Source organism: Martes martes, assembly GCF_963455335.1.
Source record: "Martes martes genome assembly, chromosome: 16".
NCBI lineage: Eukaryota > Metazoa > Chordata > Mammalia > Carnivora > Mustelidae > Martes > Martes martes.
Window position 1 is genome coordinate 50,944,905 of NC_137904.1, and position 15,313 is coordinate 50,960,217.

At 43.8% G+C, this 15,313-nt stretch overlaps 1 protein-coding gene across 2 annotated transcripts in view; it reads right to left on the bottom strand.

Moving 5' to 3' along the window:
* The window catches only part of PECAM1 (platelet and endothelial cell adhesion molecule 1), a 57,203-nt gene that overhangs the window by 20,523 nt on the left and 21,367 nt on the right, over nucleotides 1-15,313 (bottom strand). For both annotated transcript variants that reach the window (XM_080825730.1, XM_080825729.1), the window contains 8 exons: nucleotides 12,731-12,979; nucleotides 11,187-11,462; nucleotides 7,449-7,736; nucleotides 6,705-6,812; nucleotides 5,542-5,569; nucleotides 4,240-4,316; nucleotides 1,770-1,823; nucleotides 152-214 (listed from right to left, as the gene is read on the bottom strand). In XM_080825730.1, coding sequence (XP_080681856.1) covers nucleotides 152-214; nucleotides 1,770-1,823; nucleotides 4,240-4,316; nucleotides 5,542-5,569; nucleotides 6,705-6,812; nucleotides 7,449-7,736; nucleotides 11,187-11,462; nucleotides 12,731-12,979 — 1,143 coding nt within the window. The remainder of the gene's footprint in view (nucleotides 1-151; nucleotides 215-1,769; nucleotides 1,824-4,239; nucleotides 4,317-5,541; nucleotides 5,570-6,704; nucleotides 6,813-7,448; nucleotides 7,737-11,186; nucleotides 11,463-12,730; nucleotides 12,980-15,313) is intronic.

Consider the following 15,313-nt stretch of genomic DNA (forward strand, 5'->3'; position numbering starts at 1 on the left):
GCAGGCGTCCCTGCTCCCGCCGTAGGCATGCCCAGCAGGTCTGACTGACTGAAGGGACCTTTGTCCTTGGGTCACAGCACACCTTCCCCTGGTGTCTACAGCCCAGCAGAGAACAAAGTGTGGGGGGGGTCACCCCAGTAATGGTGCTTACCTTGGTAAGACTCAGGCGAGATCACTTCCACTTCTGTGTATTCTACATCCAAGGTCAGAGGCTCTGCTCAAAAGAACCACAGCACCTCCAGTTAGACAAAACCTCCTCGGGGGGGGGGGGCTCTCCCCGCGTTACAGATTTCCACTCAAATGACTGCAGAAGTCGCTATTTTGAGGATGAAGCTAGACACAGGCTAAAGGCCATTCATTCCAAGTGAGAGGGACACCTCAGACTGGGGAAGACCCTGATGAGTCCCGCCCTCCCCAGGACGTGGGGGGACCCTCCTGCCCAGGTCCCCCTTGTTCCTACAGGGGAAGGATTGTTAAACGCTCAGGTTCAGCCACAGCAGTTAACTCTGGGAGCTTATTCCAGAGCCACAGGCATAGAAAACGATCTCCAAGAAGGAAAGAATCTTAGGAAACGGGGAACAGGTTTCCCCATCCTAAAAATGCTCCGAGAGCATACGCCGTAGGCATCGAAAAACAAGTTGATGAGAGCAGTCGGGCCGCTAGGGTGAAATCTGGCAAAATGGTTGGTCTTTAGCTCAAAGTCACATTATTGTTTTATTTTTGAAGCCTCAGAGTCAGTCTTTCTCACCAGCACCAGAAACTGATGAGTGGTCGAGGACACCGGTGCTCACTGTTTTAGATCCTTAGTTCTTGTGAGAGGACCCCGGAGGGGAAGCGACTTTGGCAAAATGAGTTAGCCCCATTTCTGAGCTTTAAAGCTGCAGCAAGGAATCTATTGTTCGTTGTCTTTAAACATTAGCAGCAGTGATATTTTATATTTTTTATAGTGTGTTTTATTTTTATTAAATACTTAAGTATCAGAAAATACTTGTAAGTTACGTATAAAACACAAATAATAATAATAAATAACAGTGTACCCTTCACCCTTTTCAAGAAAAAGAACATTTTTATTACCCCTGAAGTATCCCGTGTGCCTCTCCCCATCCCAGACCCTTAATACTTTCCTTCCAGCCTTACTGAGGCATAAAAGACATGAAACCTTGTGTAAGTGTAAGGTGTACAACCTGATGATTTACCCCAATGCTATTATAGAAAACACCCCACCTCTACTATCCAAGAGAAGAGCGATCCTTCTATGGTGCCCGGTACACAGTTCCCTGTTATGTATAACCCAGCTCTTTCCTCCTGGAATTTAGGTTACTGTCTTTTTTTTTTTTTTTAAGAGATTTTTAAATTTACTTGAGAGAGAGAAAGAGAGAGAGAGAGCGAGTTGGGGGGAGGGGCAGAGGAAGAGGGAGAAAGGATCTCGACCAGGCTCCATGTTGAGCACGGAGCCTGACGTGGGGCTCAGTCACCCAACCCTGAGATCGTAACCTGAGCTGAAACTAAGAGTCAGATGCTCAACCCACTGAGCCACCCAGGGGCCCCTAGTTTACTTTCCAGTAAGGACACGAGATAGCATCTTTGGAGCAAGTGACCAGCCGCCTCCATTTTATACAGCAGCCAGGGACAGGGTCCCTGGGGGGTGAGGGGGAGGGTACAATATCCCCAGGTCTTAACAGTTTTAGTTCTTTCCTAGGGTTGTTTTTTTTTTTTTTCTATAAATGCTTCTAATTAAAAAAAAGCCAAAAATGTAATTTGATAATTACCTTTATTTTCATTTATTGGTTTCATTGCATGGTTTCCAACATCTTCATTGTAACCTAGTTGAAAAATAACAAAGAGGATGAGTGGCAATGGAAATCCTAGTTTCCTATATAACTTGTAAAAAAACTGGGTGCCACTAACACACAGAGTCAAGTCTAATCTCTTTGGTGTAGTGGGCCACCAGCTGTGTAGAAGATTCTGGATTCCCTCCTGGCCCCCCTATAGCCCCATCCAACCCCCAAGTGGTCAGTTTCTAACACCAGCGATGCCCATCATTCCACGGGAGGGATACTTCTGCTTATGAATTGTTCAAAATTCAGAATTGTTCACTTTGAGCAAGCTCATTGGAAATGAAGCTTAATTCTAAAGGGGAAGGCCTGTAACCAGAAACATGAAGAACGCTAGCAAACTAACCATCTCCAACCAGAGAGCTGGATGCAGGAGAACGTGGTTTAAAGAAATGGTAGTACCTCCAGGCTGCCCCCTCAGTGGGCAAAAAGAACTTCTTAACTTTTTTTTTTTCCCCACCAAGTTGTTCTTTATTAAAAATAATTGTATGGATTATAAATAACATAAATACTTCTGAAGAACACATGACTTTTCCATTATGCTTTTAAGTTAATTGCTTACAATGATTACTAAAATACTTTATAAGGTGAAACAATCCACAAAGAGACAATATAATTAGAGTATTTCTTGCATTTTGGAAATGTGGGGGGAAATACCATTTTTTTAAATTTAATTTACCTTTTTTTTTTTAAGATTTTATTTATTTGTTTGACAGACAGAGATCACAAGTAGGCAGAGAAGCAGGCAGAGAGAGAGGAGGAAGCAGGCTCCCGGCTGAGCAGAGAGCCCGATGTGGGGCTCGATCCCAGGACCCTGAGATCATGACCTGAGCCAAAGGCAGAGGCTTAACCCACTGAGCCACCCAGGCGCCCCTTAATTTACTTTTTTTCAGTGTTCCAAGATTCATTGTTTATATACCACACCCAGTGCTCATGCAATACATGCCCTCCTTAATACCCACCACCAGGCTCACCCATCCCTCTACCCTTCTCCCCTTCAAAACCCTCAGTTTGTTTCTCAGAGTCCACAGTCTCTCATGGTTCATCTCCCCCTCTGATTTCCCCCAACTCACTTCTCCTCTCCAACTCCCAATGTGCTCCATGTTTTATCTTATTTTAATGTAAGTCTATATTAGCATTCAATTTAAACTATGTATTTACCTATAATACAAATAACCAAAAGAACCCCCCATACCACAAAAAGATACTTCTTCTGTAATGCTCACTTTTTGCTAAACAGTCACCAAATTTTTCTGAATGCAGTTTCTTACATGATATATTTGCTCTGTTTTCTTTATTGGTCCATTACTTTTGTTATTACAAATGTTTTATTTACTTTTTAGTAAGGATTATACCCCACTGTGTGTTTTCTTTAGTTCCTGTTTTATTTGATGGACGTTAGGAATTCCCAGGTTCTATCTGTTTATTATTTATTTATTGTTTGTTTGCTTATGTGTTTATTTTTTTTTAAGTAGGCTCCATGCCCTGTGTGGGGCTTGAACTCACCACCCTGAGACTGAGTCTCACGCTCTGCTGACTGAGTCAGCCAGGCGCTATTTTATTCACTTTTTAAAGGTGGATGATTTGGTAATTATAAGAATTGCTCAATTCTTAAAATATATTTCTCAAGTATGCCCTGCAAGAGGAGTATCCTAAAATTCTCATTTTGCGGAACACTTGCACAATTAGAAAAGAACATCAGCATTCTCGTCCCAGTCCTGCTGATAAAGAAAACTGCCCCCAACCTGGTCTGGGACAGGACTAATTGCATGGGATAGTATTATCCGCCCTGCTGGGAGTTTTCTCAGAGACCGGATGGGATTAAGAACTCTAGGGCTTGGCTCCCCACCCTACTGAGTGGCTTCCAAGCTTGCCCCAAGCCTTATCAGGTACTCTTGGCTTGTACCACTTTTTTCTTTTAAATGCCTCCACTACAGAAACCTATTGAAAGCAGTTGTGGTAAAAGCTGAAAGGAAACTGTCTCCTGCTTGGGATAAATAATTCCACCTGAGATCTTTTACTGATGACTTTAGTGGATAACATGCTCTCTCTCTTGAGCTCTCTCTAACAAAAGGATAATGATTATACCTGGGCCATGTTCAACGTTTTAGACGATAACCCAGGATGGGTATCCGCAGCCTTGTAATCATTCTCCATCTTTCGTTCCCTGGCAGGTTTAGGAGGTGGTGAGATTAGGGTAAAATGTTCTTTCTGCCTTTCTTCCCAAGTTTTTGTTTTGCTTATCAGCTCGCCCTTCCACAACTGGTTAGATGAAGTGCCCCTGCTTGAGGACAGGGCCTCCCTTCCAACTTGAACTCTGTCACCTACAGATTCTGCTTCTAAAAGGGGTAAGGGAGTGTGCAGCCAGCAGGGGAAAACACTTAGCAAGAAACCATGACTCTACCGTAATGTCTGTTGGCTTCAGTATTGGGATCTGACAACATCTTCTCATTGCTGGAGTTCAGAAGGGGAGCTGCTGGCCTTAAAATGAAATTTCAAAAGGAAAGAAAGAATATGACTTTTTTTGGCTCTAACATTGGCTCTAACTTCAAATTACGAAAACAATCAAGGAAAGATCATGAGAAAACCAGTTTTCTGAAGTGAGGAAAACTTGACTCTCTCCTGTGGAAAACTAACCATTTTTCCAGAAGTTTGATAAAAACTCTTTGCTGTTAAAATAAGTGTGAGGGCCCTCCCTTACTGTAGCAAGCTCTGAAGAAGTAACGTTTTCTTGACCTCCTTTGGACGGTCTTCATTTATTTCCAGAATTGCTTGATTATTCTATTATTCCATTCATTAAACAGTCTATCGTCTCATAAATATTTGACATACCAAAATTATCCTGTATTAATCAAATACATACACACATATATCCTTGTTACTTTCACTTACATATCAATTACCTGTTAGGAATATATTCTTGTATGTATAGAAATCATTTCAGATAAATTTCTGCCAAATTGAATATTATTGTACATTATAGTTACTATAAATATAAAATATTTTGGCTTAAGTAGTTTGTATGATTTCATTATTATTGATCAAGAGTATTATTTGCTCTCACACGATTTCTCATACATGTCAATATCAGCCTCAAACTAGAAATGAAAATGACACCTTTTAATAGTTTGCTTGGGAATCTGTGTAATGTCTTTTAATTTATATATAATACGTGAAGCTTTTTTATAAATTCAGTATTTGGCATTTGTTAAAAAAAAAAAAAGTGTCAGGGCCAAGATGAATCCTATCCCTCTGAATTCTTCATCCTATGCTACTGTTTTTCTCCAGAACAGAACTATCCTTTCCATACCTTCGGATTTTGGATTTCAAGAACAGTAAAAATATCACCACCTTTTTTTTTAAAGGCCAACTCTATTTTGCCAAGTATGCAAATTTTAAAAATTCCATCTATTACCAGTATAATTTCATAAGGAAAAAGGGACCTCACAAGGGACAGTAAGTATAGGACGGACATGACCTCAGAATAAAGCCACTCTTTCCCATAGAAGGATAGCTGGCAATCGTCCATGGAGCCAAAGACACAAGCACGTGTGCACACTCACACTTCCCTATGCTACTCACACCTGAGACCCTTATTTTTCTGGATTTTCCAAGAGACACTGAAAACCCTCTGATGACCAGAATTTTCCTATAATTGATGCATGTCTACAGAGCAGCCACCTCCCTCCGAAATACACACACTCACCTGGACATCTCCACTGGTGTCTGCTTGGCTTTGAAAGAGAAAGAGAAAATCCAAAGTTAGTATAAAGTATCCATGTTTGTACCAGATAGGAACACTCATCTCCACCATATTTGACTTCCTTGAAGATTGAATACCCATAAAAAGAGAAAAGAAAGCCAAATATATTCTGCTTCAAAAAAAAAGAAGAAAAAAACAAACAAACAAATAAACAAAATAGGTCTTCTTTTGGTCTTAAACCTAGAGATTTCACATTATTTCCTCCAGAAATATGGACATTTTGACTGTTTTAGCCAGGAGTGAGTTTCTTTAGTGGCATGGGATGGAGATGAAGTCAAGGAACCAGCTAAGGATAAACAGGCAACTCTTTCTTCAATTCAAGTTGATTTCAAGAAGTAAAGGCTACATCAGTCCTTACGCTCTTAATTCCAAGCTGGCCTGAGACCTTAGCAAGGGGCTGGTTCTGGAGCCTGTCTTCCCAGAAGGGTTGCAGCTTTCTTGTTCTAGAAAAAGCCCGGGGCCCCGCCTCATCCCATCTGTCCCCATCCATCCCAGGCAGCAGCGCTGGAGCTCCAAAAGAAACTGCTGTACTCCACAAAAATTTATGCAGAATTTACTGGGGCTGTGCCCTTTTCCTTAAGTTCATGCTAGCTGACTGATTCCTGAGTGTCTGGGTGATCCTGGCTTCCTTTCCATGTGTGGTTAACCTCAAGCACAGGGTAGAAATCATGGCACAAATGGCAGATCAACTGGGAGGCATTCAGTGGATGGGGAGCTAGGCAGGGCAGGTGTCCGTAGCCCTCTGCCAGCTGCAGGACTAGGTGTGGCCAACCCCATGAAACAATATCTTCTGACCACATGTAGCTACAACCTCCCCCCCACCTGCTGCTCCGATGCATCTTTTCTGGGTTGTCCAACTAGGAAAGCAGTTGCTTTCATTTGTGCCTAACTGAATCCAAAGGGCAATAAAAGCTTTTTGCCCACCAAAGCCAAAATCTTTGGTTATCAAGGTGATACCACAAAGAGAAAAGCAATTGTTCTCAGCTATATCTCCTTGGTTCCCAGTGGGGCAGAGCAGCAGGCTTCCATGAAGCTGAAGCCTCTCCTGTCCATGGCCCCAGAGGGCAGAGCAACCTACCAGAATGGAATGAAAGAACTGTACTTACCCTTGGATTTCTTCAGAAAATAACATCTGGCCCCAAGTACCAAGACGGCAATTATCACTCCAATGACAAATACTGCAATAAGTCCTTTTATCCATGGGGCAAGAAAGACTGGAAACGAAGAAAAAAAATACACACACACACACACACACAAACACAGGTTTTTCCTCTGCCAGCAAGAAATAATACCAGGTTCAAGCAACAAATAAGACTAATTTTTATAGTCCTTGTAACCAGCATCTTACTTCTGAAAGACACCGTTCACAGCTGGCACAGAAATGTTCTTGTGTGTTTTTTGTTTGTTTGCTACAGCATCAGCTTGAAGGACCACTGGACTGAAGTAGACTCCTTTTTCAGGTCTATTCAGCCCTTCTCCTTCACTAGGAAAGCACGTTCTACCCACTTGTGTGGGCTCCCCTATGTCCCTTCTGCATGACCCAATCCCCTTGGCCATAGGTAGTCCATGGGTGGACATTTGACCCAAGATGGACCAATTGGTATCTCTTGACCAAGAATTTGGAATTACGACCCTGGGAAAAGTTTCTAATTTTTTATAATAACCAATTCCTCTTTTATATAATTTGGATGCGTGTCTGTCATTTGCAACAAAAGAGCCTAGAGGACATTGGTCTCTTAATCCTCAGTGAAATGAGCTAAACAGTGGCCCACCTCCTCTTACGAGGGATGAGGCCTTGGCCTCACCCTTTGAGGCCACACTAGGTCCCCCTGTTTGAAACCCTGACTCACCTCTGACTGTCAGTATGTTGCTTTGGGGACTGGTTTTAACACGGTTGGCTCTGTTGGAGGCCGTGCAGTAATACCGTCCTTCATGCTCCTTGCTAGCCTTTGAGTTGTGCCAAATGGCCTGGGTGTCATTCAAGGTGGTTTCGTGGAAGGGCCTGGTCTCTTTTTCTCTGTAAAACCTGAAGGTGATTGGGCCAGACGCTTCATTCACAGAGCACCGAAGCACGACGGCCTTCCCAGACTCCACATCCTCTTTCAGCAGGATAGAGAGCTTGACCTCATCCACCGGGGCTGAAAGGCAGGAAAAGGGACCGCGCTGAGAAATGGGGGAGGCGCAAGGGACGGAACACAACACAGCACTGCTTAAGGCCAGCCTCTTGCTGTACTGTGACAGAGACTGGGGCTGTGTGTGCCTTTTTTTTTTTCTGTCTATGCTAAATTTAAGCCTTTTTTCTTTTTTTTTTTAATTTAATTTTTTCAGTGTTCCAAGATTCATCGTTTATGCACCACACCCAGTGCTCCAGCAATGGCCACAGTTGCCAAACTGTGCAAAGAGCCAAGATGCCCTTCAACAGATGAATGGATAAAGAAGATACGGTCCGTATATACAATGGAGTATTATGTCTCCATCAGAAAGGATGAATATCCAACTTTTGTATCAACATGGACAGGACCGGAGGAGATTATGCTGCGTGAAATAAATCAAGCAGAGAGAGTCAATTATCATATCATTTCACTTACCTGTGTGTGCCTTTTACTCAATTCACCACCCTCATCCCACGTCCTTCACATCTCCCCTCCTCCCTCAGCCCAGAAGGGCAGCAACCGATGCCTCCTGGAGACACCTCCCTTCACGTAGCCCCTCGGGTATTACTGACCACTCAGCCTGACACTACAGCTCATCCCTGTATCCTGTTGAGTGTGTGAGTGTGTGTGTGTGTGTGTGTGTGTGTGTGTGTGTGTATGATTTCCCTCCCTGTGCTTCCAAAGATGTATGGCACTTCCAGGTCTTATGAGTAACCTTGACCCACTATCTTTAGCTATTCTTGTTTTTCTACCTTCTCCTTTATGAATGTTCTAAACCAGCTGCTCTCACATCCTCATTTCCCACCTTGTTACCCCTGACTTCCATCCCTCTGCTTTGGAAGCTGCTCTCCATCTCCAGTTTTGAAGAAATGCCAAAGGCCACCCGATCCCCTGACTATCCCATCCCTGAGTCCTTGGCAGATTAATTCCAGTCCTTAATAGGCATCCGTCCACTCTTCCCATCCAGAACCAGTGTGGCTTCCTCTGAGGCTTCTCTGATGCCTCCCAGCCCAGATTCTCTAACCTCCTCACCTGTCACTCCCTCTTTATTCACTAGTTTTTCTGCCTTTTGCCCGTTAAATATGGACTTTTTGCAAAATTCAGTCCTCAGCTTTCCATCTCCGTTCTCCTCTTGGTGATTTCACCTATGTCATAGCTTCTGTTCGTGCATTTAACACATAAACATAGAGCATTTAATGCTGAAATAGATAGCTCGAATAGATAGACTAATCCGATTAGTCCCCTGAATTCCAGGTCTTGATTTTGACCTGGGTGTTTCCACCAGGAAGCCCTGGCATTCCAACCTGGCATTCCCAGCCGATCCAAGCAGAACTCAATTTCCTCCCATATACCATTTCCAAGTTTAATTACCAAAATTCTGATCCTCAATTGTCTTCCCAAGTAGATCTTCATATTAGTGTGAAAACGGAATGGTCAGCAGACTGGCATCTGACTTATTTTTTATTCATTCATTCATTCATTCATTTGAGAAAGAGAGAGAGAGAAAAAGAGAGCAGGTGGAGGGGCAGAGAGAAAGAGGAAGAGAATACCAAGCAGACTCCCCTCAGAGCTAGATGTGGGGCTCCACCTCACGACCCTGAGGTCATGATCTAAGCCAAAACCAAGAGTCGGATGCTCAACTGACTGAGCCACCCAGACGCCCCTGACATCTGACTTGGAGATGAATCACCTCCTTGAGCATGCAGTGGGTGGCCAGGACATGGAGATGCCAGTCCCACAAAAGGGAGCACCAGGCCCAAGATGGGAGGGTGGAGTTCAACCATAAGGGCAGAGTCCTGGAGGGTACAGCCTGATTTGGCAGTCTCTCTCCTGCTGAAGCACACTGGGGTGGTGGCAAACCAGCTTCAGGAGCCAGGCTGCCCGATCCCAATTCCCAGCCCCACTCCCCATCAGCTGTTCATCTTAAGCCTTTGCCGCATCATCATAAAGCAAGGATAGTATTTTTATGGGTCTTACAAGGCTATTGTAAGTATTAATGGGGATAATTTACTAGACTACTTCACACTGGGGTGCCCACATGGTCAAGGTTCAGTAAATGTTAGCTGCTACTATTGACCCAATTTGAACCAACTTAAACAGTTTCATATGGGCCTCTGCATTGACTTCTTAAGGTATTATGAGGTCTGAAGTCTCCACTTCTAACAGATAGAGCCCCCCAGTTAATCTCCCCCAAGCTCCAGCCTCCTCATGACCTCCTTTCCTCTTCTGGCTCTTACTGCACACAGGACAAATTCTCAACTCTAAAGACCAGCAGTTGATGCCCTTCACAGTTGAGCTCAGTCACATTTTCAGTTTATATCTAATGATTTTCCAGTCCCAATCTTTTGTTTCCAGCCATCTGATCTACCCAGTCTTTTGAACTGTTCCATGGAGATATTTTGCTCATGTATTTAACTGGTTGGCCATATCTTGACCCAGCCCTTTCTTGACCCATTGTCAAGACCTGGCTCCCAACCCAGCTCTTCAGATTCAAGCTAGATGATCCCTTTCATGCCCTGAATTCCTATCACCATTGTTGTAAGGATAGTTCATGTGACAATCATGCGTTCCCTAGTAGCATTTTTTTTTTCTATGCTTACTTGCACTGTCATTCAAATATACTAAACTATTTCTCCATTATTTAATCAGGACATTCTGTGTTTCTTGCTATGTCATTGAAAACAAAGAATATGTTTTCTTTTTTTGTATGCCCTATAGCATTAGATCTTTTATATATATTGATATTAATTTGAAATATATGGCTCCTTTTGGACCATACATTAATAGAAGCAAGAATCTCTACCCTACTTAAGAAGTCCACAGTGGTACCCACTGACAGGCAGTTATCAAGAAGGAGAAGCCTATTAAGCTTTTTACTAAAGGATGTGGAATATCTCAGAGATACAAACAATGGTGGTCCCGAGGTCTTCTGAGAGGCACAAGTCAGAGGCTCAATGGAAAATAACCACCCCAGCACAAAGGTCTATTTCTCCTGAGTATGATAGTATCAGTCCCATGAGACCACAGTCTGCAGCTCTGATGGCTGCAGGTTCTGCACATGATGGAATCTTCAACCTCAAGGATCAACAGTAGAGAAGAACTCTGGTCTACAATTCTCAGAGACGGCAGTCAGTTCCTCTAAAAAGGGAGCCCCATAACACAACTTTAGTGGTTCTTGACGTCGGGACACTTTGCTCTGATATTTCAGCAGTTCGATTGAAAGGTTCTGCCAAGAGATGTCACTGGCCACGCCAAGAGCCACCTGTTTACTGGCCCTTACTGGGCCTTGGTCCTGCTTTGCCACATGGCATGTTTAGGGCCTTTGCACGAGTACCAACCACTAGCGCATACAACTCCTGGGGAACCCCAAACCTTTGAAGATGTGAAGTAAAGCCCCCAAACCACAAGATTTCTTCCCCCAGCACAGCAACTTACCTATGACCTTGACCCGCAGAACTTCGCTGACCATTTCAGTATGGGAATGACAATTATCCACAATACACTGGTATTCTGCATCTTTCCTTGGGTCGTCTTTGAATACTGCAGGCTCATTTGAGTTCATGTCACGGCTGTCCAAAATGGTATTTGCTTTTAAAAGGTGATACGAAATAGGCGCAGTTCCGTTTACAGATTGGCAACTGACTGCGATGGTCTGTCCTTTTATCACCTCAGAGCTGGAGTCATAAAAAATCCTGGGCATGGAGAGCATTTCTAGAATGACAGAGAAACAGCTTGAACAACACTGAAGGCAGAAACAAAACATCCAGCCCAAGAGGGTCCTTCTCCAGACTCTGCTCTTTGCTTCTCTGGCTTGACCATAATTACTTGCCTGTCTCACCTACCTTCACAGGACTATTTTAAGATGGACAGGTGATGTGTGTGGGGATGAGGGGAGGAGTGGGGGTGATGAGGGAGAGGAGAAGCGAATGCTATAAACAAAACCAAGGGTGACACCAATTTAAGAAAAACATTGCATCTTCCTAAATACATGTTTATATGTTTGTACGCTCACACATCCGTATGTTGCTGTTGTGTTGAGAAAAGATACCCGAAAAGCATAAGAACTATAACAAGTACCCAAACAGATTCGATTTGAAAACAAATCCTCAGTGCCTCAGCCTCGTTTGAAAGTAAACTGCATGCCTCGAGAAGCAAGAATTCTACTAGGTCCTTATTTAGAAGTTCATTTATTTATAAAGCTAATAAAATGTAATGGTCCGCCATTGTCTTTTACATTATTTCCTTTGGAATTCCATGATGAGAGAGTTGACAAGAAAATATGACCCTGTTTGAGTGGAGACTAAGATCTTGGCTGCATAAAGCACAGCCACAGGTTAAACTGAAGGACAGTGACTGAGTCACAGCAGAGCCTGTGACAGCCTGACCAGAGTTCCACATTCACTTAGACCTCTACTTCAAGGGCGGTCCAGGGCCCAGCATCCCCAGGGCAGGCACTAGTCAGAGATGTGGAATCTGGCTCCAACTCGACCTGCCTTCTAACCAGGTTTTGCACGCACGGTCAGCTCTGGGAAGCATGGCTTTAGGTGGTCCCAGCACCTACATTCTGCCCACCAGAAGACCTAGGCTTGCTTGTCAGCCAGGATATGGATAAAAAAGGAGGAATTTAGATCCTAAAGTTTGCTGTTGAATAAGGAGTGTTTCCTCCCTGACCTTTAGAGTGGGGGAGCCTGTTCTAGCAGCCAGAATCTTGCCAGCTCAGCCCCATCATTAGCAAGCAGCCACAATAAAGCCATGAACTTGACTTTTGCCTACGCTTTCCTTGTATTGCCTCCTCCTAGTACTCTGAGTGGGAATATCCACTTGTTTGGTCTCTTGATTTCGCTGCTCTCTCTTTCTCCCAAGTTCTTCCCCTGCCTCAGTCTGATCTGCCTTCAGCCTGGAGAGGGTGGCAGCTGGTGACAAACTGCCTCTGTCCCATTCCATCCCAAGACTCTCCGAGCCAGTGAGCATGTACCCACCACACACGGTTATCTGGACTTCATTGCTTCTCTTGACCACCTTGCCCACGCTTGCTCTGCAGGTGTATGTCCCACTGTCCCTTGCTGAGGCGATCCTGGTGAAATTTTGAGACTCTGACACAGTCGTGTTTTCCTTCTGGATGGTGAAGTTGGCTGGAGGTGCTCCTGGAATGAAGCACCACAGGTCCAGGCTTTTTCCCTGGTCCAGACAGGTGGCGGAAGATTCCAGCTTTGGTTTGGAAAATAGCTCTGAAAGACCAATGAGTGGAAGGGGGTGAGATGTTTCTGGGCACCACTCCCACAGCCCCTTTACAGAGAGAGAAAAGAGAAAATCAGGAAAGGACTCTTGCAGGAAGCTATCCCGAAGCAGAGAAACAGGCCTGGCAGGAAGGAGTACCTGAAATTTCAGGCTTTCTGGAACATAGTGGGAGCGGAAGCAGCCACAGGAAGACCCATAGATTTGAAGGACCTTGGGAACCACCTAAAGAAGTGTGAATTGTATCCTGGGGCAATGGGAACCATGGAGAGTTTTGGTCAGGGGAATGGCATCAGACTGTGTCAGAGGGAGCTATCTGGAAGGAGAATGGACAGAGAAGAAGGGGCCCAGACTGGAAGCAGGAGGGATGCAGTACAGGCTTGAAGCAGAGTGAGAGTGTGAGGTTGGGGAGAAGTGGCAGCTGACCACCACCCCTCCCACACTTCCCACAGAGAAAGATGACGATGACGATGACACCTGAAGCCACCCAAGGTTGAATACTTTGTAAACTAGAACATTCTATGCCACCTTAAGGAGTCACCAGTACCGTAATTCAGGTTGAATGTCAACAGCAGTAAAGACAGAAGTTGACTTTTGAGAAGTCTTGGCATCTCCGTGTTTAAATATTCCCTGAAATATATCAAGATCTTGTAGTTACGGAATATGTTTTTATTTTCAGATATGTTTTATTTTCAGGTACTGGGAAATTACTAATTAGCTACTTAGTTGCTGTGAATACTTGGTCCTTTGTGTAAGCAAGTGCACTCTGGCTCGGGATTTTGGCCTTTGATGCAGAAGGAAGGAGTCAGTAATTTTTTTTTTAAGGTTTTATTTATTTATTTGAGAGGCACATATGCAAGTTGAGTACAAGCAGGGGTTAGGAGGAACAGAAGAAGAAGTAGACTCCCTGCTGAGCAGGGAGCCCAACATGGGGCTCAGTCCCAGGATCCCGAAATCACAACCAGAAAAGAAGGCAGACACTCAACTAGCTGAACCACCCAGGTGCCCCAGGAGTCAGACACTATCTGCATACTGAGAAAGGAACAGAGACCCAAAGTTCCTCCTAGGAAAGCTTCTTATACTACAGGTTTGAGAATGCAGCCAGGAGTCAGGGAATCAAATTCTACTTTTGATTCTAAATTTACCTGCCATACAGGTTTGGGGGTACAAATCAATGCTGTCATTATCATTGATGTTACATAGCTATAGAAATCATTTCCATCATAATCAGTTCCCAATGCCTTCCTAGTTTCCTCAATAAAATCAAATAAAACTTCAAGTAAGGTGGTAGCCTAATAATTAACCTATATTTTATCAAGACACATTCCATCCTTCCTTCCATATAATCATTGACTTACTTGTTTTCAGAGCACCATCAAAAGCTCTAGGTTAGGAGTGGGGAAAAGGAACCAAAGAGATTGATATCCTAAAATGCCTTACAAACTCATTGGGTGGATATCAAAAAATGTGAAAAAAATGACGTAGCAAGAATCCCAAAGAAATGACTCTCTGTTTAAAAATATGTAAACAAGGGGTGCCTGGGTGGCTCAGTGGGTTCAAGCCTCTGCTTTCGGCTCAGGTCATGATCCCAGGGTCCTGGGATGGAGCCCCGCATCAGGCTCTCTGCTCAGCAGGGAGCCTGCTTCCTCCTCTCTCTCTGCCTGCCTCTCTGCCTACTTGTGATCTCTGTCAAATAAATAAATAAATAAATCTTTAAAAAAAATATGTAAACAAAAATGTGAAAAGTAGAAACCATCCTGCAGAAGTACATGTAAGATGGTTTAGAATTAGGAATGAAATGTTAGGGAATAATAGTCCATTTGTAAAGGATGTAATATAACAGACAGCCCCATCACGTAGACTAATCAGGATTAGTCTTTTATTTGCTCACTGAATGAATGTTTATTGAACTCCTACAATGTGTCATGTTTGGTTTTAAGTATCAATGATGCAAGGTGAATTGAGGCCCAGACTTGGTCTTTTGAGAGCTTACGCAGAGTGGTTGTGGCAGATGCTAGATCTTTGCAGGGACTGCTGACTTAAAGATGGGAGCAGAGTGTGGTGGGAACTGAGGTGTGACCATGGGACTCTCCTGGGGGAGCCTCAGAGGAGATCTGGGGCTTGGTCTTTAAAGATAACAGAAGTTTTTCAGTAGCCAAGGGGGAAAGGTGGTCAAAGTAGGAGGCATGTTGGGACGGGGATGGGGTCAAAGTGAAGGATCATGACCATGCAGGAGTTTAAGTCCATGAACAGTAATGTCATATAGGGGCCATATTAGAAGTGCTTCTCCTACAGCTGGTTGAAGAATGAACTGGAACAGAGATAGT